The 27,040-nt window shown below is 45.7% G+C and overlaps 1 protein-coding gene across 2 annotated transcripts in view; it reads right to left on the bottom strand.

The window, feature by feature from the left end:
* The window catches only part of LOC144823871 (cytosolic 5'-nucleotidase 1A-like), a 114,641-nt gene that overhangs the window by 68,006 nt on the left and 19,595 nt on the right, over window positions 1-27,040 (bottom strand). For both annotated transcript variants that reach the window (XM_078682753.1, XM_078682754.1), the window contains exons 2-3: window positions 18,343-18,413; window positions 9,619-9,786 (exon numbers count right to left, since the gene is read on the bottom strand). In XM_078682753.1, the coding sequence (XP_078538879.1) occupies window positions 9,619-9,786; window positions 18,343-18,390 (216 nt within the window). In that variant the 5' untranslated portion in view covers window positions 18,391-18,413. The remainder of the gene's footprint in view (window positions 1-9,618; window positions 9,787-18,342; window positions 18,414-27,040) is intronic.

The following is a 27,040-nucleotide window of genomic DNA, read 5'->3' as shown; positions in this document are numbered from 1 at the left end:
GAGCAGAGCTCATTTGACAGGTCTGCTCCATGTCCCCTACTAAACCGTTCAATGGTCACAAGTAGTTTCTACCATATACAATTACCATTTGAACACATATGTTTTAAAACCTCCTTTACCGTTTGTGCAATGCCGGCAAACCTGCATGATGATGGATATTAACTTATTTCATTCAAATCAAACCACATTCTGACCAAGGTTCAACCAATCTCTGTGCAAGTTGATGCCCTGATGCTGACTGAGGAGTTTTTGCTGTGTGAGAGTGGTTGTAGATGGACAGGAATGCGCTGTGTCGAGGTCCGGAGAGGAGCAGTTGCTGCACAATGCATGTTTCTCTCAATTAATCACTAGGTAAATGATCAATATGTTATCCACAGATTACCTCCTTAATTGAGAGAGTCATTCACTCTTTTTCACTGGATTACTGTATCGGATCATTTCTGGAGGCACCTGTATCTGTGGTATGCGTGGGGAATACGGGGCAACTGTGTCTGTTCTAAGTCTGGGCAGTGAACTCTGCTCCGCTGGAGGAGTTTGCGAAGTTTTCTGCAATCTGCGTTACGCGGAGCTCGCTGAGTTACGAAAAACTACGCTCCGTGTAGCCGAGCAGAGTCTTTTTTTCCTCGCTTGCACTTATCAACATCAAGTTGGCGAGCGCAAGCGAGGAAAATCAACCTCCTGGCATGATTTCTCAACCTGGATGGTCAGATTTCTCATTGCGAATGGTTGTGCATGCTCGTGACTGCTCACATTGAGGAACCGCCCGTTTGTGTTGAGAAATCTGCAGAGAGGATGTAGCCTTGCGGTTAGAGGTGTTGACCTCGAAGCTGGGGAACCGGGTTCGAGTCTCGGCAACAAAGCTCAACATCCTGTGATTCTGGGCAAATCACTCAATCTTCCTGTGCCTAACAAAAATGAACGTGTCCTTGTGTAACGAAACTGGTGCTCATGTAAAGCGCTCTGATACCTGATGTCTCGGGTCCAGTACGCGCTATATAAAACTCTTTAAAAAAATAAAAATAAAAAATGCTGCAGCTCGAGTAAAAAATCTACTCGAGCAGCAGAAAGGAAGCAGCGCCCGCTTGCGCTGTGCATGGTGCCATTCGCGATGATTGCACAGTGCAGACAAACATCAAGCAATGAAAATCACCGCGAACGGCATTTATCTAATGCACTCTGCAGCTTGTGGAGCTCTATTTGGCGGGGTTTCGCTGAACTCCACAAACTCCACCCAGGCTTAGTCTGTTCACCTTTGGTTTCATGTTTAGCTGGCATCCTTCTTGGGCACCCAGAGCAAGGACTTTAAGGTCCCAAGAAGGATGATGGCAAAGGCTGGCAAGTGGAGACATTGCTAGAAACAACCACTGGTGATGCTGTACTTCTCCAGCAGTGAAGCAAACATGCGAATGGCCAAGGCCTAAGAAAACCCTCAATACCACCCCACTCCAATTGGACTTTGACTAGTTTCCTGAAAGTAGAGTCCATCCACCCTTCAACACCCAGATTAAGTGGAAGAAAGAAAAACACGTTGTCACTTTCATTCATTGTTCACCTCATTCTTCCAATGGAAAAATAAACTCATGGTGTTGCCCTCACTTATCACTGAATATTGACAAGGTGAAGACGCAAGTGTAACATGGGCCTGGAGCCTACATGCAGCAGTGCACTTATTAAATATTTGATTGCATTTCTAACATGTTAACAAGGAGCTAGGATTTCCAATGTGTTGGGGATAACTGTTTTGTCAAGATGTATCATTTGGTCTGTCCTAATTGCACTTGTTATAGTCTTACAAGTTGCTTGCAGGTTATGTAAATTAAACACACATTTTTTTTACTAGTTCTCTTTTATTTCTAATTTTGTCGTCAATATTTTCTAACGCAGCCGCTGATTTCAAGGGCTTGCAAATATGCGGCTTTTTCAGTAAAACCAGGTTTGTAATAAGTGCTGATGTAGATGACATACTCAGCAAACTCCTGCCATCTAGTGTTGGAAGCAGACCTTGCAAGTTGCATAGCTGGCTAGATTTCGGATTGCTTATGTGCGATATTTTCATAATTTCAGTATAATTATGAGTGAAATGCAACGAAAATGAGTAGCACTTTCTCGCAAGCCAAATAAAGCAATGTAGATGAGTGAAACATTAAGTATCAGAAATTACACCCATTTGAAAAAATAGAAACTCTAAATAGATCTTAAACTGCTGCAAAGAACCAGAAATGGAAGGGTACTCACCCATCATTACCCTTGTAACCTGATCGTACTGTTAATCAATGTGTAGCCATGATATTAAACATTAAACAAGTCTTTCAGAGGCAGTACTTTATTAAAGGTATGTGCACATAAGCAGACACACGTAAAGTTAACTATAAAAGATAATACCCGACGCAAAAGATTGTAATTTGCATCATAAAATAAACAATATAGTACATAACGTCTAGACCAAGTACAACACTCGCCCAATTGGTCGAAACAGCTAATAAGAAAACACACTAAGACCAGCGCTAACAGCCCAGTGTCAGATAAGTGTTAACTGGCATGTGAGAGGCCCCAGTAATTATACAGAGTCTCAACACTCATCTGGCTCACGGACTCAACAGCCACCACAGACAGCACAGGGCATTGGGCAAGCCAGAGTGACGGGCTGAGGCAGACATAGGTCACAGCCGGGCAGGCATTATTATAAAGGCTAGTGCTCAACCCTATTCCTAATAAAAATCATTACCAAGCACTACAGCTGAGCGGTCTGCAACCGGTCGACACGCCACTACTGCCCAGCCCCGCAGCCCACCAGTTCTCACACCAGTGACACCCTGTCACAGGGCTAGAAGCTCTGCTGACTTAGTGATGCCGTAGCTCAGCGCTGAAATTATTCGTAAAAGTAGATGTTGGACCGGAACCACTGTGGCTCACCCGACCATACCCAAATCGAGCTGGTGCAACAGACTAACGCGCTCGTCCTGAAAACTACAGTAAGGTCAGCACAGACTGACTCTGACTGCAGTGTGAGACTTCAGACTTTAACTGTAACACAGGGCACGCACAGGCAGCTAAAGATGAACGATCATCATAACCGCAGCACACTAAAAAGGACATTTTTATTAGAAGCAGAGAATACGTCACTCCACCAGGCACTTACTCTTTGCGAGGCGAGCGGCAATTCGGTATGGGCTACCTCCTGGCCTCAATGATTCGGATTCACCTGCAGAAAAGCCAGCCATGAGGATGATGGCTCAGCTGCACAGTGGACTATGGTGTGCTCTAGGCTGCTGAGTGAGGAACAACTCCGGCAGCCGCCGCAGCCTGTGCGCTCAGCTGCTGGCTGCTAACTTTATTGAACTGCCACCTTCTCAGCTAGCGCAGCGGGCGGAAGGACGTCCCACCTATTATCAATCAATCAATCAATCAAAACATTTATAGAGCGCGCTACTCACCTGTGAGGGTCTCAAGGCAGTGAAAGGGGATGGGGGGGAGGGGGGGGGGGGGGTGCTACTACGGCTCGAACAGCCAGGTCTTGAGGTGTTTCCTGAAGGAGAGGTGGTCATGGGTCATTCGGAGGTGTGCAGGGAGGGAGTTCCATGTTATGGCCGCCAGGTAGGAGAACGATCTTCCTCCGGCAGTGGGTCGACGAATCCGTGGGATGGTGGCGAGGGCGAGGCTGGCGGAGCGGAACTGGGGGTGGGAGTGTAGAACGAGAGGCGGCTGTTGAGGTATTCGGGGTCCATGTCGTGGAGCGCTTTGTGTGCGTGGCTGAGGAGCCTGAATGTGATCCTCTTGTTGACGGGGAGCCAGTGCAGGTGTCTCAGGTGGGCGGAAATGTGGCTGTGGCGAGGGATGTCGAGGATGAGTCGTGCGGAGGCGTTCTGTATGCATTGTAGTCGTTTCTGAAGTTTGGTGGTGGTTCCTGCGTATAGGGCGTTTCCGTAGTCCAGTCGGCTGGTGACGAGGGCCTGGAAGATCTTTCGGAGCATGTGCAGGGTGTTGAAGCATGATGACGAGACGGCGTTGACTTGCTTGGTCATCGTGAAGGAGGAGTCCAGGATAAATCCCAGGTTGCGTGCGTGGTCCGAGGGTGTCGGCGCGAAGCCCAGTGCTGAGGGCCACCAGGAGTCGTCCCCGGCGGAAGGGGATTGTCCGAGGATGAGGACCTCCGTCTTGTCTGAGTTCAGCTTCAGGCGGCTGAGCTTCATCCATTCTGTGAGGTCTTTCATCCCTTCCTGTAGGTTGGTTTTGGCGGTGGCTGGGTCTTTGGTGAGGGTGAGTATCAGCTGGGTGTCATTGTTAAAATGTGTTTCACAAGCCTGATGACCCTGACCTCACCTCACTGACTGTCTCGGTAGAAGCCACTGGGCACCGACTAGCCTGACGTCAGTCATGATGTATCAGCATAATGCCGCAGGGTGTCCAGGGTGAATGTGTTACATTGTTACCAGAGTTGTAGCAGCTAGAGTGGCGAGCAGCTGAACCAGCCCCCAAGCCTGTAGGAAGCAGAGCGCAACAGGCTGCCATTGCAGCTTTCAGTCAATGAGGTGCATTAGCAGCACTCTGGCTTGACAGCTGACGAGGTGGCACTATAATGTGTGACTTTGCATTTGAGTGTAGTGATGCAGACACCACACTGAAATGCGTTAATCTAATGCCTGATGCGTGGTACTTGGCAGGGCTGAAGTTGTTTTTCTTCAAAACGTGTTTTGGTCTTGAGATAACTCGTAGTTCCCCCTTGAAGCCCACAAGACACTAGTAGAAAGGCCTCACTTCAAATTATTTTTACCACTATCAGGTTTTAACGTTCTTTTCGTGCTCTAGGACGGTTGAACAACAATTATTATCCATTCTACTCCAGTGACCCGAATCTTCAGTCACAACATCAGAAGACTTTTCTTCAACTTTAATGCTTCAAATTCTACTTGAACACATTCATCCAGTTTTGCCCTAATTCAAATCTCCCATGGTTAGGCCACCAGCGAGTTTGTCGCCATGGTTTACCTTACGATACAGAGGAAGTGAACTGTTCAGCTTGACAGTCCTCTAAAAATAAAAATACAATCTGTTACAGGATAGAGCATCGCTTAGCCCATTATAAAATACAGTGTCAAGATCCATGGGAGTCAACGTTGGTCTTCAGACACGAAGACCACACAGGGATATTTCTTAGGGGGAAGGTCACTAGGAAGAGAGCCCAACACCCTACCTTTGGATGGCTCTGACATCAAAGAAAAAAGAACTTCTGGGGTCCTACAGAAGCCTGCACCAAGGAGAAAGGTGACACTAAGGACACTCATTTCTCAACCAACACCCAAGGATCGACCCTATGGGCTCAATCACTAAAACAGTCTTAACTGGAGGCCGAGCACTGCTTTTGCATAAGTAAGGCAAGAGGCCTTGGCAGTCTGCTTTGTCCACTACCCCAGAGCCTGCTCGGCGCCAAGAGTCCCCCACCACTCCAGTAAAGCACAGAGCCAAAGGCACTGGCCTCAACTCTAAGCCACGCCCTCCAGGCCCTGAGGCGCTGACCCAACAACTTTGGTGCAAAAGTCAGATTTCAAGCCCACGCTGAATCAAATATTGACTCCAGCATCTGTGTGGAGCAACGCTATCTTAGCCATATACCTTATATAGGTGCCTAATGTGAGGCAAAGGAAGGTTTACATTTGCCTAACCTCGAGGAAAAATCTGGCTGGACCTCCACTTCAGGAAGTGAACCATACGCTTCTCAAGAACAGGAAACTCACTTTCAAGGAGGCCATCTCAGAAGAACTCCAAACCTACCCATCAGCAAAACCCACAGGCAGCAAGACACCAGCCCACACTGCATCCACTACTACAGGCACCATCAAACCCCATTCCATCACTACAAAGGTAATGTTCACCACAGCACTCAGTTCGCTTACACACTGACTCCGAACACAACATACAGTTGGGCCCACAGGACCCATACTTTGACCCCGTACCACCAGAAAATGGGACTACAATGCTGACCCACAGGATGTCTCAAACCTTGGCTATGTCCAGTTAAGGCTTCTGCTCCAGACAAAACTACATCCTACCACTCAGTCATTAAGACAGATGCTATTTAGCACAAGGTGTAGCCCTATCTCATGGATGAAACAGAGGAATTTTTAGTTGAGAGCTTATCTAAAATGGAATGGTTCATGACAGGTGCACAATAGAGAACTTTAAAGAGCTGGTTAATGTCAGGGTGGTCACACCCAGAGTTGAGATGAAATGTAAGCCTGCTCTGGAGGACCAAATCTGCTTTAGATGGCCATGTCCCTCCAGACTAATTAGTTGTCCGCACATCTCTCAAGAGAGTGTTCACATAGGAGGCAGGCCTTCCTGAAAATGAAAGCCAGAAGATTGTCGCAACCAGAAAGTGCATTCCTCTGGGAGCAGCAACACAGTGGCTTATAGCCAATTTGTTTGGCCTCCTTGCAAGTTACGATAACTACTGCTGGGCAAAGAGGAAACAACTAGTTAGGTATCCTCAGAAGGCACAACACAAGAAAAACAGAGAGCCAGTCCAAGAGGGCAAGACTACCTCTAAGGCAAACATATGTTGTGCGTTGGACGCCATTTACATTGCCTCCAGGGCTAGCATCATCCTCTGTAGACAAACTTAGTTAAGGGGCTAGGTGTTCGGTCCATGGGTCCAGCAACAGCTTCACAATCTCCCCTGCAATAGCTTTGGGCCTCATGTGGATAAAATAGTCAAAAATGTAAAGACACTAATACCAAAAAGGACATAGAGGCATTAAAAACTTAACCTGGCAAGTCTGAGGCATGAGAGAGTGCACAGGCTGCAACAACACTGCAGCTTGCCCAGTGCGAGAAGCATTAACCATTCCAAGAAGGAAAGGCTCAAAAGTCCATACACTTGGAAGATTTTAGGGCAGTGGTTAAAGAAGGGGCAGAGGAGGCGATGGAAAGTTCCCCTCCACCTCCATTCAGTGACTTACTAACAATACTACGAGTCACACACATCTTATCGGGAAGGTTTAGATTATTCTTTTCAGAGTGGGATGATATATCCTGAGACAAGTGGGTCCTGCCCACTGTACAACAATGCTACTGCTTAGTGTCACACACACCACCAAACATCCCTTCTTGCTATCATGGAATTAATCAGAAACATCAAAAACTATTTGTTGTAAGAGGAAGTAGAAACACTTCTGAACAAAGGTGACATTGAATGGGAGCCCCTTCTCCAGTGAGGTCAAGATAGTAGGACATATAAATTAGTACATGACTGGGAGATACATTTTCCAAAACTTCAACAATAAGATCAACAGTGGGCATCTTCCATGTTTGACATGTTTGTTACAACAAAAAACGCATAATGCCCAAGATTTGCATCCAGGGACCCACAACAACAGTCCAGAGATATTTACATACTATTTTCCTCTGCTATTTCTGATCCCTGTGTTATGAGGAAGCTCAAGCAGATATTCAGAACACTCAGTCTCATCGCAAAATGGGCACAACAGCCCTGATAGTCAGTGCTTCTGGAAGTATCTGCCCATCCGCATGAGAATCTGCCCAACAGTAGTGGAAGGTAGCATTCTTAGCAGCAATCAAATTCCTAACAACAGTATAGGAGCTTTCCTCCCGGTTCTCAAAGAGGATGTTATCCTCAGGAGAAACCCATGCTTCCTGCCAAAGATGGTTTCCCCATTCCATGTAAATCAAATCACTGATTTACCCATTTTCATTCTACAGCTTGAGTTAGTGGCTGAAAGGCATTACACACATTAGACGTGAAGAGTGCTCTGATGTATTAGATGAATCGTATTAACTCAATTTGTACAAAACTCTTTCTTGCATTTGCAAAACCCCACTTGGGAAACCCAACTTCAAAGTTGGGTCTCGCTAAATGGATAGTGAAATGCATGCAGCGAAGTTATGCCAAAGCAAAATGTACTCTACATCATGTGCCGATAGTGCATACTACCAGACAAAAGGGAGCTACAAATGGCTTCTTAGGTAACATACCACTAAAAAGACACACGTAAAGCAGCCACCTTTGGTCAACACCATGTACTTTTACCGGCAATCTGAAGTGGAGTCTTTGCCATGGTAATTTTTGCTTCAGGGAAAAGTGACGATTTACCCAGAGGAAAAAAACACATTGTCAAATAATTTTAACTTGCAAGTTCTGCACTCAACGCTAGATGGCAGGAGTGTGCACATCATTTGAATCTATAGTACTGCAAGCTACGAGGTTCTTTAACTCTCCCAAAACGCACTACACCAAACACTTGCAAGCATCGTCAAAGGCATCAGAAGTCCTAGGTAGCCAACAGGTGCACTGGATAGCTTTAATTGCACACAGGCCTAATAGGATAGAAATGGGTGCTTGGATAGAGGTTTGAGTTGAGCAATGTATGTGCCTAAATGTATGCATAGATTTTTTTGTATTAATTTATGTTAATATTTTTGTTACCAACCACATGCCACTGGTGACTCCAAAGTGAACGTGAATGTGGATGTAAACTAGGTGATGGATAAAAAGGTTTGTCCAGAAAAAATGGTGGTGGATAGATGCACACAGAAGTAACTCTATTAACGGATGGGCGAAGGCAAGCATAGAGGTTAGATGGTTGAATAAAAGCATCAATGCACAAAAAGAATATCTTGGAGTGAACTTTTTGCAATTCCTGAATTTAAAAGTAAGTTGTTATCCCAACAAGGAGGAACGCAGCAGTGGGTCAGACACGTAAATAAGTTCCTGCTAAGCTGATACAACTACTAATTGTGTAATAGTTACCTGGAAGCATACAGATCAGTACAAAGATGGTAAGACTAAATAAACTATATACTTCACTACCCCTAGCCCATTGATATCATGGAAATGTGTGAAATGTTTTAATTAACGTGTTTTAGAAATTAATTTAAAAGTCACTAGACAACCCTTCCCAGACAAGCTAAATACCCAGGCCCTCTCCACCAATTTTTCCCTCTCCTTATAACGTTTACAGTGTTATTTTACACTGTGTTTTATTCCTCCCAGATGCTTTTTTGCAGTTTTATATAGCGCAAACTCTGCCCATGGGCATTGGAGTGCTCACGAGCACCAGATTACATTACACAAGGTCAGAATCATTGTTTGGCTAGGCACAGGGAGATTTAGTGATTCGCCCAGAATCACAGGATGTTGTGCCCCCGCTGGACAAAGAACCCGGTTCCCCAATTTCCAAAGCAGGCAGCTCTGGCTGTTAGGCCACACTTCGTGTTATTGTATTCAGTTTTGATTTGGACCGTGTTGTGTGTTTAGTAGTGTCCTCTTGCCCCTCTGGGTGTCAAGGGTTTCCCCTTAATCAAATTGTGAAAATAAAATAAACCTTTCCTAGGCCCTTCCCTCCAGACATTTATTAGTGCAGGACTGTTTTTCCAATTTCTTTATTTTTGCCCATCTCACCGATTAGCCCGTCCTGATTGCTAACCTTCAAGTGCGGGAAGCGGATTTATTTTGAGTCAATTTTGAAGCCAGACTTTTGGACCAGCCACCAGGTACCATCTCTGCTCCTTGAAGAGAAGCGATGACACCTGGTGAGGTAGCTTGGAGGAGATCCTTGAAGACTTTCCCCATTACCCTTCCTTTGGAATGACTCCTCGCCTCACCTTGATGAACTCAAAGGCCGTGCCAGGCTGCAGGGGCTCGTCCTTCTTCGCTTGCTGATGTCGAAGGTATTCCTCCTTCCCCTTGGTCAGAAAGATCTGGTGCTCCTTCTCCAGGTCAAAGACAGAACGGGTTGTCACCGCGATCACCAATGCATGCTCCGGGTCTTTCTGTGCAGAGAGAAAGAGCGGGAAACAAGACCTGATCAGGCAGAGTGCATCAATGGCAGAAGAGCAGGCTAGTCAATGTTTAGGGCTAGGAATTGGTCTGGGCAACTCACTCACACCTCAAACAAAATACTCTATCTACATTTTCTTAGTTCTTGTAATTCTGGAAATGTAAGTTCGAGTCTTATGCCATGAGTAGAAGCGGGTGCAGAATGTTGCTCCTCCCTGAAGTCTTTGCATCAGGTCAGCAGTTCTGCAGCCTGGTCACGTGCACTTTCTAGGGCGCAGTGCCTGTACCAGTTGCACATGGATGCCAACTTTTAACAGTATACTTCGGACCTTGGAGGTGTTTTTGAGTAAATGTGCTCGAGGCACATTTACTCCAGCACATCTCCTGCTACACACTATGAGGCTTGCTCCCATCCAAATCTGAGGAAATCGGTTGGCATGGTCCTACTGGTACACCACAGATACTCTCAAGTGTAAACCCTAGAAACTGTTGCTCCAGCTTAGTATTATGTGAAAGTGTTTGATGCTGAAAGCGAAAGGGGAATAAGCAAAGAGCAACACTGTTTGGACTCAAGGAAATGATTTAAAAAACTGGTATGTGAGCTACATTCGGTAAAAAAAAAAGATTAGCACACATCAGGTAAATTTAACACTATGTACCTATTACGTCTTTCATTTAACTTTATTGCCAAGAAGGCAGTGTTTTCAAAAGTCGTATTTCATGGGGATTGTTTGAAGCCTGTAAATTGTTTTCAACACTCCTAGATTCAGTAACGTGTGGATCTGTCCGCAGAGAAGCCTAAGTTCACTTTGATTTCTTTGTTGCCAGCTAATTAGTCTCTCAGTTAATGAAAGTATGGCGATGCGCAGCTCATCTTCATTATTCGAAGCTGATTAATTTCTTTGATAATGGTAAACAAAAGTTTAACATTCTTTTGAAATTGGTCAACTGAGCAAGTATTGCGAAGCCAAACTTTTAAACAATTCACTTCTAAGGTCAAATGCACTCCTTTGTCAAAGCAAAAATATGTTTACAATCATTCACTTACAGAACACATAAATGAAACATGTTATATTATTTTTACAACAACCCAACCAAGCAGTCTAGTCCAGTGTTTAACTTACTTCATTAAACATATTCCTGTTTTAAACGTGCATCATGTTAATGCTGCCTGCGCCAGAATGAACATATAATATACAACATTCACAATACGTGACGTGTATTACAGTCCAATAATGCCAGATTTGGAGATGTGCCACCTGCTTGACACATCTGGCTCTGCAGATCTGTCCAGTGGAGGAAAAGGTAAAACTGAAATAATTAGCACCAAAAGAAGGCATAAAAGTTGAACTTCGCCCAAAGAGTTTTTTTTGTGGCATTCGGTTTTTTTGTGATTGAAAAAGGTAAAGGTAGGCTTAGAATGGTTGATTTTTTTTTTTTCATAAATATATATTGTTGGTTTGGTCCAAGGACTCAGACGGGATCAGCAGACCAAAGAAACCTGATAGGCTAGCAGCAACCTATTTTTTTGTTGAGATGACAATTTCAGAATGCCAGGCTAGGGGAAACGGCCATTACAACGCGGCCGTTTCCACGAATACATTAACCACGCATGCATTACAACGCATGCGTGGTTAACACGAAAGCCTTTACCACGCATACCTGGTAAAGGTTCAAAATAAATAAGGGGGACTTGGGGGGGTCTCCCCCCCAAATAAAAACCTCACCTGAAATCGTCGTCGTTTAAGAGGAAATGGAAAGAAACTTCAGTTTCTTCTTAACGACGTACGACGTCACCACGCACGAATTAGAGGAAAAAGTTATGCGTTGATAAACCATTCCGTTGTAACGCATGCGTGGTAAAGGCATGCGTTGCAACGGAATTCGTTGTAAGAACATATAACCGGCCTAGCCCACATCCTTAAAAGAGGCGTTTGGTCCTAATAGGCTGTGGAGCATCACTGGTCCGAAGGAGGATGTGGGCAAGTGCTAAATTGGAAGATACTGCCCTCAAAATAAGAAGAAAAGCCCGTGTTTTGTCGTGAGTTTTGTCAGGGTTTATGGACCCAAAATTTGTTTTGGAAATTCATTAAAAAATTGAGCAAATAAAATTCAGTGTGTGAAGCGAGCAGTCAATGGATGTGTACAGTGAACGTGAACACTGTGTGGCCAGGCCATTTGCCCAAAGTCTCTGCAGATGGCCACAGCTCGGTGGCACAGGGGCAAGTGCACGGTCAAGATACAAAGCACGCCCTGTGCCCAAAGTGCACTACTTATTGTTAAAGTGTGGTGTGCAGCAGGCTGTTTATCGCCGAATGTTGTGTACATGGGTGTTGATGGCACGGGCCTGGGAAAGGACCAGGTCGCTGGCCAGGCCTTAATCCATGTCAACTGTGCTAACAGCTGAAGGCAAGAAGGCAGTGTGCAGCACGGGCAGTAAGGTATGGGCTAGGTCAAGCCAAAAGAACAATTAATGGATAGAATGGATGTATGACGTTAAAATGCATACATCCACAATGCATACCATTACAACTAAACTTTTACAACGCAAGATCCATTACAACGCATGCTAGTATAACACATGCCATTACAACGTAAGTATGGGTAAGTATTTTTTAATTTTACTTAATGGGAATGTAATAGTAGTGTAAATGTTGGATAGTGTAGGGGTTAAAATTACTATTCTAACTCCAGGGGGTGTTGGAGTAGGGTAAGTGTTGGATAGTGTAGGGGTTAAAATTACTATTCTAACTCCAGGGGGTGTAATAGTAGGGTAAGTGTTGGATAGTGTAGGGTTTAAAATTACTATTCTAACTCCAGGGGGTGTAGTAGTAGGGTAAGTGTTGGATAGTGTAGGGGTTAAAATTACTCTTCTAACACCAGGGGGTGTTGGAGTAGGGTAAGTGTTGGATAGTGTAGGGGTTACAATTACTATTCTAACTCCAGGGGGTGTAATAGTAGGGTAAATGTTGGATAGTGTAGGGGTTAAAATTACTATTCTAACTCCATGGGGTGTAATAGTAGGGTACGTGTTGGATAGTGTAGGGGTTAAAATTACTATTCTAACTCCAGGGGGTGTTGGAGTACAGTAAGTGTTGGATAGTGTAGGGGTTAAAATTACTATTCTAACTCCAAGGGGTGTAATAGTAGGGTAAGTGTTGGATAGTGTAGGGGTTAAAATTACTATTCTAACTCCAGGGGGTGTAATAGTAGGGTAAGTGTTGGATAGTGTAGGGGTTAAAATTACTATTCTAACTCCAGGGGGTGTAATAGTGGGGTAAGTGTTGGATAGTGTAGGGGTTAAAATTACTATTCTAACTCCAGGAGGTGTAATAGTAGGGTAAGTGTTGGATAGTGTAGGGGTTAAAATTACTATTCTAACTCCAGGGGGTGTAGTAGTAGGGTAAGTGTTGGATAGTGTAGGGGTTAAAATTACTATTGTAACTCCAGGGGGTGTTGGAGTAGGGTAAGTGTTGGATAGTGTAGGGGTTAAAATTACTATTCTAACTCCAGGGGGTGTAATAGTAGGGTAAGTGTTGGATAGTGTAGGGGTTAAAATTACTATTCTAACTCTAGGGGGTGTAATAGTAGGGGGGGTGTAATAGTAGGGTTAGTGTTGGATAGTGTACGGGTTAAAATGACTTTTCTAACTCCAGGGGGTGTAATAGTAGGGTTAGTGTTGGATAGTGTTGGGGTTTAATTAAATTAAATTTAAATATATTAAATTAAATGTAATTAAAATAATAACAGTAATTTAAGTACATTAAATTAAAATTAAATTAATATTAATTAAATTAAATACTTACCCATACTTACGTTGTAATGGCATGCGTTGTAATAGCATCTGCATTGTAATGGCATGTGTGATAATAGCATGCGTTGTAATGGATCTTGCTTTGTAAAAGTTTCGTTGTAATGGCATTGCGTTGTTATGCCCGCGTTGTGATGGCTGCTTCCCTATAGAATGTTGAACAATGCCAAACATTCACCCCAGTACCGAGATCTGGGCCTCAATCCATTGGCCATTGGCCCAGCCCCCAACCCCCTAGGGTGTAGTGATGAGAGGGTGCAGGGCCTGCTCTTGGTTCCAATATTTGCAGTAGGCTGCTGACGGCAGCCCGGGGGGAGACTGCAAGCACAGGTGGTCAGACAGCGTGGCCACACGGCAGGCACTGTATCCATCAGTACGACGGGCAGCCGGCTGTGTGCAGTGCCTGACCACAGACCAGACCGTTTGTCAAACCACTAGAATGCATAGCAGGTGCACTGGCAAAAAAGGTTACGGATCAGGAAACACAAATACTTTTATAAGATATTCAGTGGAAAAACACTGTTAAAATTAAGTTATCGTTTTAAAGCAAATCGAGAAAAAAAAACAAATTCAACAGCTATGTTCTGCTAAATAAAGCACAATCCTGTGCCACAATGAACTCAAGACACGCGTGGGCACATGTCTGACATTTAAAGCGCCATAGGACGAATGACAATTATTTAATCAATCAGAAAGATCGGCAATTGCACTAGGGACCATCCCATTCTATAATTTGTGTCAAGAGAAAGGAAAAGGGGGGGCCGCTCGGCCCCCACGCACACATGGCTGGGCCCGGCCCCCCCCCTCCACTCCTGATTGGCTATGGGTCCCACCGTTGACCCGGAAGCAGGTGAGTGCTTCCGGGTCAAGGGGTGGGACCAGGAGGCTAGAAAAGGCCCGGGGGCGCGGGAAGCGGCCTCTTGCACCCGCGCTCCACGGGCCTGCTCCTCGGCCCTGCTGCAGGGGCCGCTAAATTTTTTGTTTATTTTGCAGGTTATAAGGGCGGCGTTAGAACACTGGGACGTCCGGCGGATCGTGGATCTCCCTAAAGTTCTTCGCCGCTGACCGGTGGACGAGCGTGGAGGTTGCCCCCCTTTTTTGCGGTGACCCGCGGTGTGAGGAGAGCAGCTGGGCCTGGCGTGCGACCAATGCGGTGATGGGCCCGTCGGCGGAGATGGCAACTCACCTCGAAGGAACAGCTGCGTCGGTCAGCTGCGGTGTGAGCGGCTGCCTCCACCCACCTCCTCCTTTTTATTGATGGTGAGCGTGCGCTTGGTTGGCAGCGTAATTTATTTCACATTCGCTGGATATTTCGAGTGTGCTTCGTGTTGGTGAGGTAGCCATCCATGATGGTGGTGTGGCGCAGGGGCGGTGCGACAGTTAACGCCAAAGTACACGTCCCTTGAGTCAAAGCCAGCTGCGGCACTAAGGAAATATTTAATGCTTCTGCCCGGAATCACGTTTGTTTTTAACACGGGGGGCAATAATCTCTGAATGGTGCATTTCGAGCATCGGATAAGTCAGTATCGTCCGGGGAGACACAATTGCGAAGCTGGTTCCAAAAAATTAAAAAGATATGACATCTTATTCTTAGACGGCCTGATAAGGCTAGCCTGTGTCCTGGGAGCTTTAGAAGTAACATCACCAGGGCGGAGGGAGTTCGCGGCATATTCTCGGTCTGTACCGCAGAGTCCGCCTTCTGCATTAGGCACGAGGAACTGGCAGCTGCGGTGAACTTTCAGCACTTTAACTATTTATATAACTCCAATGGCCGTATCCATAATTCACGTGATTTATAATCATATTTCGCACGGAGGGAGTTCGCAGGAAGCACTGGCCGTTAAAAATGTAACATATGGAAGACAGGCTGTGAACTCTCTTGATACAGTTCGGCAAGCGAGGGAAAGGCAATTACAATTAGCATAAAATTCACCAGCGGCAGCGCCCACCTTTAACCTGACTTTCGGGTGATGAACATGCAATATACGAGCAGTCCCCCCACCAAGCTCATTAGTTACAGCGCTGTGAGGGGTATGTTACATGTTTTTTGCGAGGGAGTGACCATACGGATCCTAAAGTTTTGTTTTATGATCTCCTGTGCAGGCTGGGGCGTACAAATTGTATGCGGCTAGGGAGGCATTAAAGCTCTGCTGTTACATTAGGCAGGAAGTGTAGTCAGCATGACTAAGGGGTTTTTCTTCACCTGGGGACGTCAGAATCTGCGCCAATTGTTGTGTATCCATCACTTACAGCTGTCGTGTGACAAATGCAATGTATAATCAGGCCATTTAAAAAAATGGAGAATATCGTATTGAACATTCATGATGGGAGGAGAGCGCAGGACACAATGAGAATCATTTTCTCAGGCGCGTGATCTAATTGCAGCCCTCTGTGTGTTAGCCGCTAAAAATGCAGGTGCTGTGGGATATATGAAGCAAGTCTGTGAGAAAAGGGTGGCGGCATGTTTCCGCTCACTCTAAATTGCTGTGCGGTAAAATCGCTCTTCATCTCTGCCCTGAACAAAATATTGCCACTAGTTAAATATACACTCCTCTTTTGCTTTAATTAAAAGGCTTCTTTTGCTTAATTAAAAATGCACCCGAACAGTGCGAAATGGGATACTTTCCAGCAAAGTGTAAAACAAGTGTAGTGAGCAAGTTGACTGAAGCCGGATAAGGAAACGATGGGCAGATTTATTTATTTATTTATTTTTCAAAATGTTATATACAAATCATGGTTGCTAATTACTTATCTTAGGCAGCAAACAGCCAATGACAAAGCCAATAGTCCAGACTTGCAGGTATGCTACTTGCGCAGCTGGAAAGGATCTGACGCCGGTTAGCGACCTTGCCGTAGGCCTCAGAATTTTTGAATGCAAAATTGATAAATAGGATGTTAGATTTGGTTAGGAACACGCTGTATTAGACATTTGTTAAGGTTAGCCCTTCATACCTGTCTACCTTGCTGTAAATCTAATGTCAGAATTTTGCATTTAATATTCATGTAAATAATGTTTATTTTACCAATTTTTATTTGTTTTCATATTTTAATAAATACGGCCGGGGGGTCGCGGAACCCCTGCCTTCCAAAGAAATCCCTCGCCTGGCTAAATTATTACGGGGATTGTATGTCGTGTTGGCATGCTAGGGAGGGGGTGGTCGGTAGTCCCAGACCATGAGGAAAGGGGGGGCCGCTCGGCCCCCACGCACACATGGCTGGGCCCGGCCCCCCCCCCCCTCCACTCCTGATTGGGTATGGGTCCCACCGTTGACCCGGAAGCGGGTGAGTGCTTCCGGGTCAACGGGTGGGACCAGGAGGCTAGAAAAGGCCCGGGAGCGCGGGAAGCGGCCTCTTGCACCCGCGCTCCACGGGCCCGCTCCTCTCCCCTGCTGCAGGGGCCGCTAAATTTTTCCCACCCACCATCCCTATTAGTAGAATTTCGGTGTGGGTTTGGTAGCTAGCATCGGTGATGGTAGTATACGCTGTTGATATGTGGGTAATTTTCTTCCTTAGGCCTTTTTTCCCCTTTTACAGGCAATATTAGTGGAATGTGCTCAATTGTTATGTGGATGTGCAATTACTTGTTTTCTCCTCAGACCCTTTTCCATTTTTCAGGCAATATTAGTGGAATGTGCTCAATTGTTATGTGGATGTGCAATTACTTGTTTTCTCCTTAGGCCCTTTTCCATTTTACAGGCAATATTAGTGGAATGTGCTCAATTGTTATGTGGATGTGCAATTACTTGTTTTCTCCTTAGGCCTTTTTTCCCTTCACAGGTCTCTTAATTGTCGTATTTATTATACTGGTCAGGCGGTAAGGTCATAATCGGTGAGCAGCAATTTAAGATCCTTGGGGGGCGCCACCATTCACGAATGGGGTCGCCCAGGGGGAGGGGCCATTGGTCTCTCCCAGAACTTCAGGGGCAGGATATCAGCTTGCTTGGAAGGGTGCGGGGGAGGGAGTGCACGCTTTCCTCAGGCCGGTAGCCACCCCGCACATACACTATGACGTCATCAAATGGCGCGAGTGTAAGGGCCCTCCTGTTATGGTTAAATGGAGTTGACGGTGCGTACGAGGGTAACCAGGAGAGGTACCTACTCTCCCGGTAACCGGGCCCTTGTTGCGCATGCGCACTCGGACGTGAGTGCGCAGCTGGAAAGGATCTGACACCGGTTAGCGACCTTGCTGTAGGCCTCAGAATTTTTTAATGCAAAATTGATAAATAGGATGTTAGATTTGGTTGGGAACACGCTGTATTAGACATTTGTTAAGGTTAGCCCTTCATACCTGTCTACCTTGCTGTAAATCTAATGCCAGAATTTTGCATTTAATAATCATGTAAATAATGTTTATTTTACCAATTTTTATTTGTTTTCATATTTTAATAAATACGGCCGGGGGGTCGCAGACCCCCTGCCTTCCAAAGAAATCCCTCGCCTGGCTAAATTATTACGGGGATTGTATGTGGTGTTGGCATACTAGGGAGGGGGCGGTCGGTAGTCCCAGACCATGTTTGTTATGCCTGGAAAGTGTGTTGAGAATAAACCCACAGAGCTCTCTAACTTGCCAGTTGGCATTCCTTATCCAAGCAGCACCATCGCCTCAAGACTATCACAGAATGAGAGAACGTTGTCTATAGGGTTGCTCCAATGACCCTGGGATCAGGCAGTGCAACTACAGCAAAGCCAAGAAGACGCCATGACGCAGCCGTCAAACAGGTACTGCACCCGTCCTTACCTGTCTCACCAGGGTGTTGATTACCAGCCGCTCATCCACCTGAGGCATGTTCCACGCTCGCCCGGAAAGGTCTAGCAGAAGAAATACAAGTAATGATAAAGCCAATAGAGCTGTCTTTTGTACAGTGTATTAACACACAGGCACACAATGTGCACACATGCTGGCTCAGCAACTCAGCCACTGACGTGCAGGCAAACCTTGACAAACATTCATGAGGCTCCAATGCACACCGGGACAGAAAAATGGGCACCAATATACAGAGGCAGCACATCAAAATATACACATCAAACATGGACGGGTGATGGTGTTAAACATATTCTTGGTCTTGATAATTTGAGGAAATATAGCCTTTAAATTTCTTCAAGGAATTTAACCTTTTCTTAGTTTGTAAACTTGCTGCTAACTTTTTGGTGTTCAATGTATGGCTGGACAACTAGAAGCAGGTTTCCAATTTCAACTTCCGGTATTGAAAACCTTCAACAATTCATTCTCTAAAAAAATCACAAGGAAGACAGTGTAAAATGAATAAATTCTTTATTTGGAAAAACGCCTCCAACAGGAAAAATTTGATTCACTTTATGTGGTAATGAGGTACATATTCCCTGTTTACAGGGTTCCAGAGGTTCGATGGGTGCGAGAGAAGGGTGTCGCTGTTCTGAATTATACGCTTGGGGCTGAATAAAGAAAACTTAATCTTAAAGAAGTCCAGGTTATCTTTCCAAACATGGCGACGAGGAGAAAAGAAGCAAATAGAAACGCTGCTTCGCAATAAGCAGATTAGAGCAGTGACTGAATGCAACATGGTCACTGAGAGGGCAAATGTCTCTTTAACCTGCAGTCCCACTCAAAACAGCAGATGTCGTATCAGAATTGTGAAAACGGCAAACCAGGCATTTCACTGAATTTACCCAGCCCTGTCGGTCTTGTAGAAGCGTTTGGCATGGGACTAAATCTTCCAGCGTACTGCTTTATAGGTGAACGACTAGTCAGTAATACGATCCTTCGGGTAATACTTTGTTTACAGCAAGCGAAGGACTACATGTCACCGCGACACCTCTGTTGTAATTTTCGGTTTTCAGTTAGTAAAATTAGCGTATTCTACCAACCGATTGTGAACCAATCAAACTGCCACACCAGAAAACAATTCAAAGCTGACCAGGTTTCAGCAGGTAGGTACTGGGCATCTATTGGCAGGTAACCTTGGAGTCAATATGCACGTAAGGCTGCTCCATCCTCAGGTAAGGTGGGGTAAGAGAACAGGTAGGGAGGGTCTATTGACAGGTGACCTGGAATCAGAGGGCCGGCATAGGGGCAACCAATAATACATCACTTTGGGTAAGACAGAAGGTAAGAGGCACCCTTTCACAGATGAATAGGGCCAATGGGGACAGGATGGGGGTGGTTATGGAGGTTCCATGACCAGGTAACCTGAGACTAGTACCAGGTAAAGGGCCTCAGTTTATATGGGACCTGCTGTTACAGACCAAGTAAGAGGCCAACTATCAAAAGTTGGTTAGGGCCAATGGCCATGTGCGTAGCCTTTATTTGTGTGTGTGTACAGAGGTCAGTGAGACGATAGGTATCCTCTGATTACAGATGACCCGGGATAGGCAATAGCTATGGGGCCTCAATTAGAACAGATCCTGAGTTAGTAAACAGGCGGGGGACCTCACTCTCCGGTAATCTAGTTTCAAAAAAAGCACAAGACACCTCAATTCACAGGAAACCTAGGGGTAAGTGAACATGCTTTGGACCCCTATTCAGAGATACATTGTGGTCAGAGTGGTGGTATAGGGCCTCCATTCACAAATGGCCTAGGCACCCTAAGAAGGCATTGAGTCTTCATTCACAGGCACTCTGGAGGAGAATAAGCATGTGTTCTTTCACGTGACCTGGGAGAAGGTATGGGGTCTCCTACACTAGTTACCTGAAGCCAGAGGATAGGAATGGATTCTCAGTTCACAATTATCCTAGAGTTACCGAGCAGGTTTGGAGCATCCAGGTACAGATGGCCCAGGGAAATTTAAGAGGCATAGTGCCTCTATTCTAGTGTAATCTGTGGGCGGGGAAAAGATAAGTCTCTATTAATAGGTGACGGGGGTCAAAGGGCATGCACGGTACTGTCTCAGTGAGCATGCCTAGGCTATCCATTCATAGGTGACCTGCGAGGATATGCATTGTGTTTGGAGACATACAGGATAGATATACATTCATTGGTGGCCTGGGGTCAGAGGGCATGATGAGGAGAGATGGCTGCATGTAGAGGCCAGTTGGCAAACTTCACTGCAAAGGATAAGCTCCGGTCTTATTCTGTTGGGCGGTCAGGATGAACATCCGCATCATAGCACTTTGAAAACAATAGTGTGGTCAGGCCCTTCTTCCAGCCCTTACATGAAGAGACTGAAGGTCTCCTATTTATCAGCTTGTACCGAATGTCAGCCGGTTTCTAAGCACTTCCCAATTTTTACAGATGAAGAAACTGGGATATAGTAAAATAAAATGTTTTGCCCGGATCACAATAATATATAAAGGAGGGCGGTCAAGATTAGAGCTGAAGCCTCAGAGACCCACAACTACCAAAATAGGTGGTAAACTAGCGCCTTCAGATTGTGAGAAGATATGATTTAGGTGGGGTGATCTAGCGACTCCTCCCTAAACAGTATTTATTGTGCCACCAAACAGAGACTCCGAGGTAGGGTTTAAGGTGGTGGCTGAGTGTGAAGTTATTTCATAAATAAGAAATGTTTGTATATAACGCCTACCACAGAAAATGTGAGTACTGTAAACGAAGGCATGAAAAAAGCAAATCTATGCTAACACAAAATAGCATAACCAGTTCATGTGGAACCTGGGACCTGATGTACTAACATTTCATTTGCAAAAAGAAGTCGCAGATTGTACACCAACATTTTTCATACTAAACCAGATTTTGCTATTCGACCAATGTACCAATAAGTTGGATTGAAAAATAAGGATTCGGAGTGGGGTGGAACTCGACTTATCTCATCAATATGCGTGAGTTAAATCGCAAATTGAAACTCTCTGCTAGTGGAGGCCATCCGAGTAATGGTGGGCTGGTAAGATCATCAAACCACCATGTCTAGGATTGTCTCTTAGTAAAGTAAACCCTTTTTTTTTTAATGCAGCATGTTTTCATTAAAGAAAACAAGGCCACGTTTAAACATAATTTTTTTTTTTAGTTTAAGAGTTAGTATTATTACCATGGACATTTTACAATATTCGCAGAGGGGCAGGGGCCATTCCTCTTCGCAAATGGGTTACCACATCCTTTTAGTAGTTGATAACTTTTCAATGGTTTGCAAATAGGATGGTGGTTGTAAACCACTTACACATTGCATACCGATGTGCAATTTTGAAGGTACGTCCTAAATGCACCCCTTCCGAACTGCAAACAAGTATCAATTTATAGACCCATTTTGTCATATAGTAATTCTTACCGAAACACAAAATGGGGTTAGTACATACCAAAAAGCTATTTTGCTCAAACCCTATGATTTGGTGATTCACAGGGTTTGCAACCATAAAAAGGCCGAGTACATCTGCCTCACATGTAATAACGGAGGCAACAACATTAGCGGTAAGTATGTGTGTGTTTCTGTAGCATTTATCTGTGCACATAAATATGGAGAGTGATATGCCCAAAGGGCATCAGTGTCCCTTTTGCAGACGTTGTTATCCCTTTGCATTGGTGACCAGGGGTAATACCACCATGCAGGATCTATTCTGAGGGTCCAAGCAAAGACTGAAGTGAGCCCTATATGGGCTTAACTCCTGGTATACACTTGTGCTAAAAGGAGCATGAATTGCATTTGTACCAATTTGGCTACTAGCAATTTGTCCAAAATGGTCCTGTATGTCTCTAGAAAGTGGCTGGTATGAGCAAAATGTCAGTTTCACAATACAACGAGGGTTATTTTTTATTTATTTTTATGTAAGACGTTTTCTATAGCGCTAGCCAGACCCCAGGGTATCAGAGCGCTTTACAGTCGGTACAGCACAGATTATCAACCGATAAAGAATAGAGGGGAGACATATCCACAGAGGAGCGAAAAAAGTAGTGAAAGAGCAACACATTGAAGTAAATGACATTTTCAGGGAACTTCAGAGTCTTAGAGCTGGAGCGGAGCTCGATCATTGTTAATTGCTCCCCACTATCCATTTCCAAAGGAGCGGTTGAGGAACAGGTCTTTGAGTTGGCGTTTGAATTCTACATAAGAGGGAATGATTCTGATATGCGGGGGGATGGCATTCCAGATTCTGGGAGCGCTTCCAGTGAAAGATCGGTCAGCAGTTTGTTTCTTTCTGGTCTTAGCTGGGATGAGTAGAAGGGAGTTTGAGCTTCTTAGGTTCCTGGACTGACCTGCTTTTATGAGTTTTTTTGCCAGGTAATCTGGTTTGCCGGTGTGAAGGGCTTTATGGGTGAGGCAAGCTGTTCTGAAGCTAATCCGCATTTCTGCTGGGAGCCATTTCAGTTCCTTGAGTGCGGGGGAGATATGATCATATTTCTTGATACCGGTGATCATTCTAGCCGCCGCATGTAGCGTTGTTTTGATGGGAGCCAAGTGTGATTTTGGAATTCCTGAGAGGACTGCGTTCCCATAGTCCAGTCTTGACAGAACCAGAGATTGGGTGGCCTGTTTGAGGTCATTGGGCGGAATGTAGGGTTTTAATTTGTTCAGTAGTCTTAGGCTAAGGAACGCGTTTTTGGCCGAATTTTTGATGTGCCTCGTCATATTCAGTTTTGGATCGAGAGTAATGCCTAGGGATTTGGCAGAGTCTGCTAGAATCAGATTTCCATTAAGTGCATCAATGGCTTTTAACCACTCGGCAATTTGTGGGTTGTCTTCCTTATTTGAGATGAGGAGTGTCTCTGTCTTGTCAGGGTTAAGTTTTAAGTGATTGCTTGTGAGCCAACGTTGGACATCTTTCAAGACATCATTGAGTCTTTGTATGTCTTTGAGAGAGGTTGTTTCCATATAGATCTGGGTATCATCTGCATAGAGATGGAAGTGAATGTTGGCTTTTCTGAGTAGTTTGGAAAGAGGTTCCATGTAGATATTAAAGAGTTGCGGTGAAAGCACCGAGCCTTGAGGGACTCCCCTGTTGACTTGCTGGAGGTCGGAGGTAAAGTTTTTTATTTTTATTTTTTGTGTGCGGATGTGGAGGAAGGAGGAGAACCATTTGAGGACAACCTCGCCAAGGCCGGCTCTTTCTTGGAGAGTCCTTAAGAGGAGTTTGTGATCAACAGTATCAAATGCTGCCGAGAGGTCAAGGAGAATGAGGAGGCAGCATTGGTCAGAGTCTAAAGATCCATGTATATCGTCGATGATATTGAGGATCGCGGTTTCTGTGCTGCAGCCTTTTCTGAAGCCAGACTGGTGGGGGTCCAGGAGGCTGATGTTGTCCAGGTGCTGGGTCAGTTGATGTAGGACGCATCTTTCAAGTGTTTTTGAGAGAAGGGGGAGGTTCGACACAGGTCTATAGTTGTTTAGATCTGTCACATCTAGTCCGGGTTTTTTCAGCAGGGGTGTGACTTGGCCCATTTTGAGGCAGTCAGGAACCACTCCGCTTTTCAGGGAGCTATTTATGATTGTGCTCCAGAGCGGGGCTAGAGCGTGCTTCATTTTTTTGGTCAGTAGGGGAGGAATGGGATCAAGGACATGGGCTGAGGGTTTGGAGGTGGAGATCAGCGTGATTATCTCAGTTTCTTGGATAGGATGGAAACTGAGCCAGGAATTGGGGGAGGGACCAGGAGAGAGAACAGGTGAAAGGTCTGGTGACCCAGCCGCATTGCTCTTTGCGTGCTGCGTGTTGAAATCGGCCAGTGAGAGTTCGATTTTTGTAATCTTGTCCTTGAAAAATTTGGCGAACTTGTTGCATAGTTCTTTGGACGCCTGCACCGAGGAGGGTATGGGCTTGGAGGTTTGTTGTCTGATGATGCTATATAACTCCTTGGGTCTGTTTTTGGCACTGTCCAGTGCTGAGCGGAAAAAGCTGGATTTTTTGTTTTTGATGTGATTGTTGTACTTCCTGCGCGCTGATTTGAGTTGGTCACGAAGAATAGAGGAAGGGTTATTTCTCCACTTTCTTTCTATGGCTCTTAGAAATCTTCTTTCGGAGTTGAGTTCGGAGTTGAACCATGATCTGGATGGGATGGCTCTACTCTTTTTGAGTTTTAGGGGCGCTACTTTGTCGAGGATAGAAATTAGCTTGGCATTGTAACAATCAGTGAGGTCATTAGTAGAGAGGACTTTAGTGTTGTCTGGGAGAAGTGAGCTTATCTCTTCTTCGAGGACTCCCAATGGAACATCGGAGAGGTTTCGCAGCCATTTGGGGGGTTCTCGTAGTTCCGGTTGAGAGAGAGTAAGTTGGTTTATGTGGAATAGGATCATGTGGTGGTCTGACCAGTCAACGGGAAGTATGTGATTGATAGTGATTTTGTTTCTTTGCGCGATGATGGCATCGAGGGTGGCTCCTTTGTAGTGTGTCTCTTCTGTGCAGTACTGGGTTAGATTGTTGTCACAGAGGAGAGTGGTTAGCGATTGGATTAACGGGTTGTTGGTCTCGTTCCACCGTAGGTTCAGGTCACCAAGAATTATATTGTTGGTATCGCCAAGTGCACCTTGAACTATCAGGTCGGCTAATTGTTCTCCAAATTCTGAGTTTTTACCAGGAGGATGATAGAGAAGGTGACACAGTAAGGAGCCATTGTCATTGGTCTTGATGTTGGTTGAGAGGCATTCGAATGAGTTGTAGTCGAATGAGTTTATTTTCGTGATGGCCATGTTGTCTTTATGGATGATAGCTACCCCTCCTCCTCTCTGGTCTTTTCTGTCTGAGGGAGAGGCCCGGGGGGACAAGCATGTCTAGGCATGGAGGGGATAGCTTGTTGAGCCAGGTCTCCGTGAGGAAGGCAATGTCGATGTCATGGGAGAGGATGGCCTCTGCTAGTTCGGTTGCATGCAGGGAGGCCGACCTGCAGTTGATGAGTAGGCAATTGGTGAAAGGCTTTTTGTTGCTGGCGTTCTTTTCCTTGGGTGCCCTAGGTATGGTGGTCAGGACGGGCGGTCTCGGGTGTTTTGTGACAGGAAGGTCTTGTCGGAGACCTCTGATCACTTGTATTTTGGATTTAGGTGAGTCGGAGGGTGGCGTATCGTAGGAGGAGGCTAGAGCGGCTGCTTCCATATCGGACATGGTTGCTTCTGTTCTGTTGGGTCTTGCTGTCAGGGCTGTTGGAGGCCAGGGTTTGGAGCCCCTTCTTGGGGGACTCTGAGGATATGTTGCAGGGGTTTCTAGGGATCGGGCTGGGCTCTTCTGGTCGTTGGCGGTGGGGGGAACCCAGGGGGGAGCTTGGTGGTATCTGCGGGCCTTGGTTAGGTTGGAGAGTATTTCGGTTAGACCCTGGTAGATCGAGTCTATTTGGTCTTCGAGTGCCGCAAGTCGCTGCGCCATTGAGTCGAGGGAGGGGTTGAGGGCGACTTGGGGGGATTCATCTTGTGAGGTAGAGGTCGGGTTGAAGCAGTGTTGTCTCTTATTTATAGTGTATGACAGGATGTCTCTTTTTGGGATCCTAGGAGGGAGATCTGTGGGGTAAATAGTGAGATTAGTGGTCGCTGTCTGTTGGGCGCCTTCTAGAGGTTGCGATGAGTGAGTCCGGTAGAGTGGTGAGGTTGTGCTAACTTTGGGGAGCTGTGGCGCATGATTGGTAGGGACTTCGTGTTGGGTGAATACTCGTGGGAGCTGTGCGGTGGGGGGAAGGGGAGGTGTGGATTGAGTTACTTTTTGATGCTGAGATGTTGAAGGTGGGAGAGGGGCAAAGGCAGAGCGAGGTATGTGGGGGAGAGCCAATCGGTGTTGGGGGAGGAGGGGGTCTAAAGCTTCAGGGTTGAGTGTAGTGGTAGGCAGGAGTTGTGTTGAGAAGGAGCGGGGCAGGAGGGGGAGAGCAGATCGAAGTGAGGGGAAGAGGGAGTCAAATATTTCAAGGTTCTCATTACTTGCCTGAATGAGGACCGTGCCGTTAGTGTAGACGGTCATGGAAGTGGTCCCTCTTCTAGACATGCGGTTAGGGAGCAGGGTTGTTAGTTTGCAGCTGTGTAGTGTGGATGTGGTTTTGGCTATGTGAAGATGTGTTCTGAGCATGGAGATCCAGTCTTCTGGCCTCTCCGTGTGGAAAATAAGGTCCATCTTAATCAGACCTTTAGAGGAGGAGTGGTAGATGTCTGTGAATAGGGTTTCTCTGTGTTGTCGGATTAGTTTCTGTTTGAAGCTACGTCTCATTTTTGCAGAGAGATGTGGGGGGAAGTTAATGGTGAATGAGTTAGGGCTGTGGGATATCAGATGTGCAGGTAGGGATTGGTTTGGGGGGGTTGTTGAGTCGGGTGCCATGGTGAGGGTGGAGTGCGCAGAGGGGATCAAGTCTCTAAAAGGGAGTAGACGGGAGGGGGGATGGGTAGAACAGACCCACCTAGAGTGGGTTGAGGGTAGGGTTAACAATTATCCTCGGTGTTTGAGCAGGGATTGTTCTGGAATATAGTCGGAGTTTGATCAGGCTCTTGTCTCAAAAATGTAGGTTAATCTGGCTAGTCAGATGATAAGCTATGGCTTTAGAGTAGTGAGGAGCGGCCAAACTGGGGGTCACTTCTACTCATGGGGCTGCCACTTTAAGCAGACAGGACCT

The sequence above is a fragment of the Lissotriton helveticus genome, chromosome 3_1 (assembly GCF_964261635.1).
Source record: "Lissotriton helveticus chromosome 3_1, aLisHel1.1, whole genome shotgun sequence".
Lineage (NCBI taxonomy): Eukaryota > Metazoa > Chordata > Amphibia > Caudata > Salamandridae > Lissotriton > Lissotriton helveticus.
Note: the sequence above shows the minus strand (reverse complement) of the source record. Positions and strands in the feature narration are given on the sequence as shown.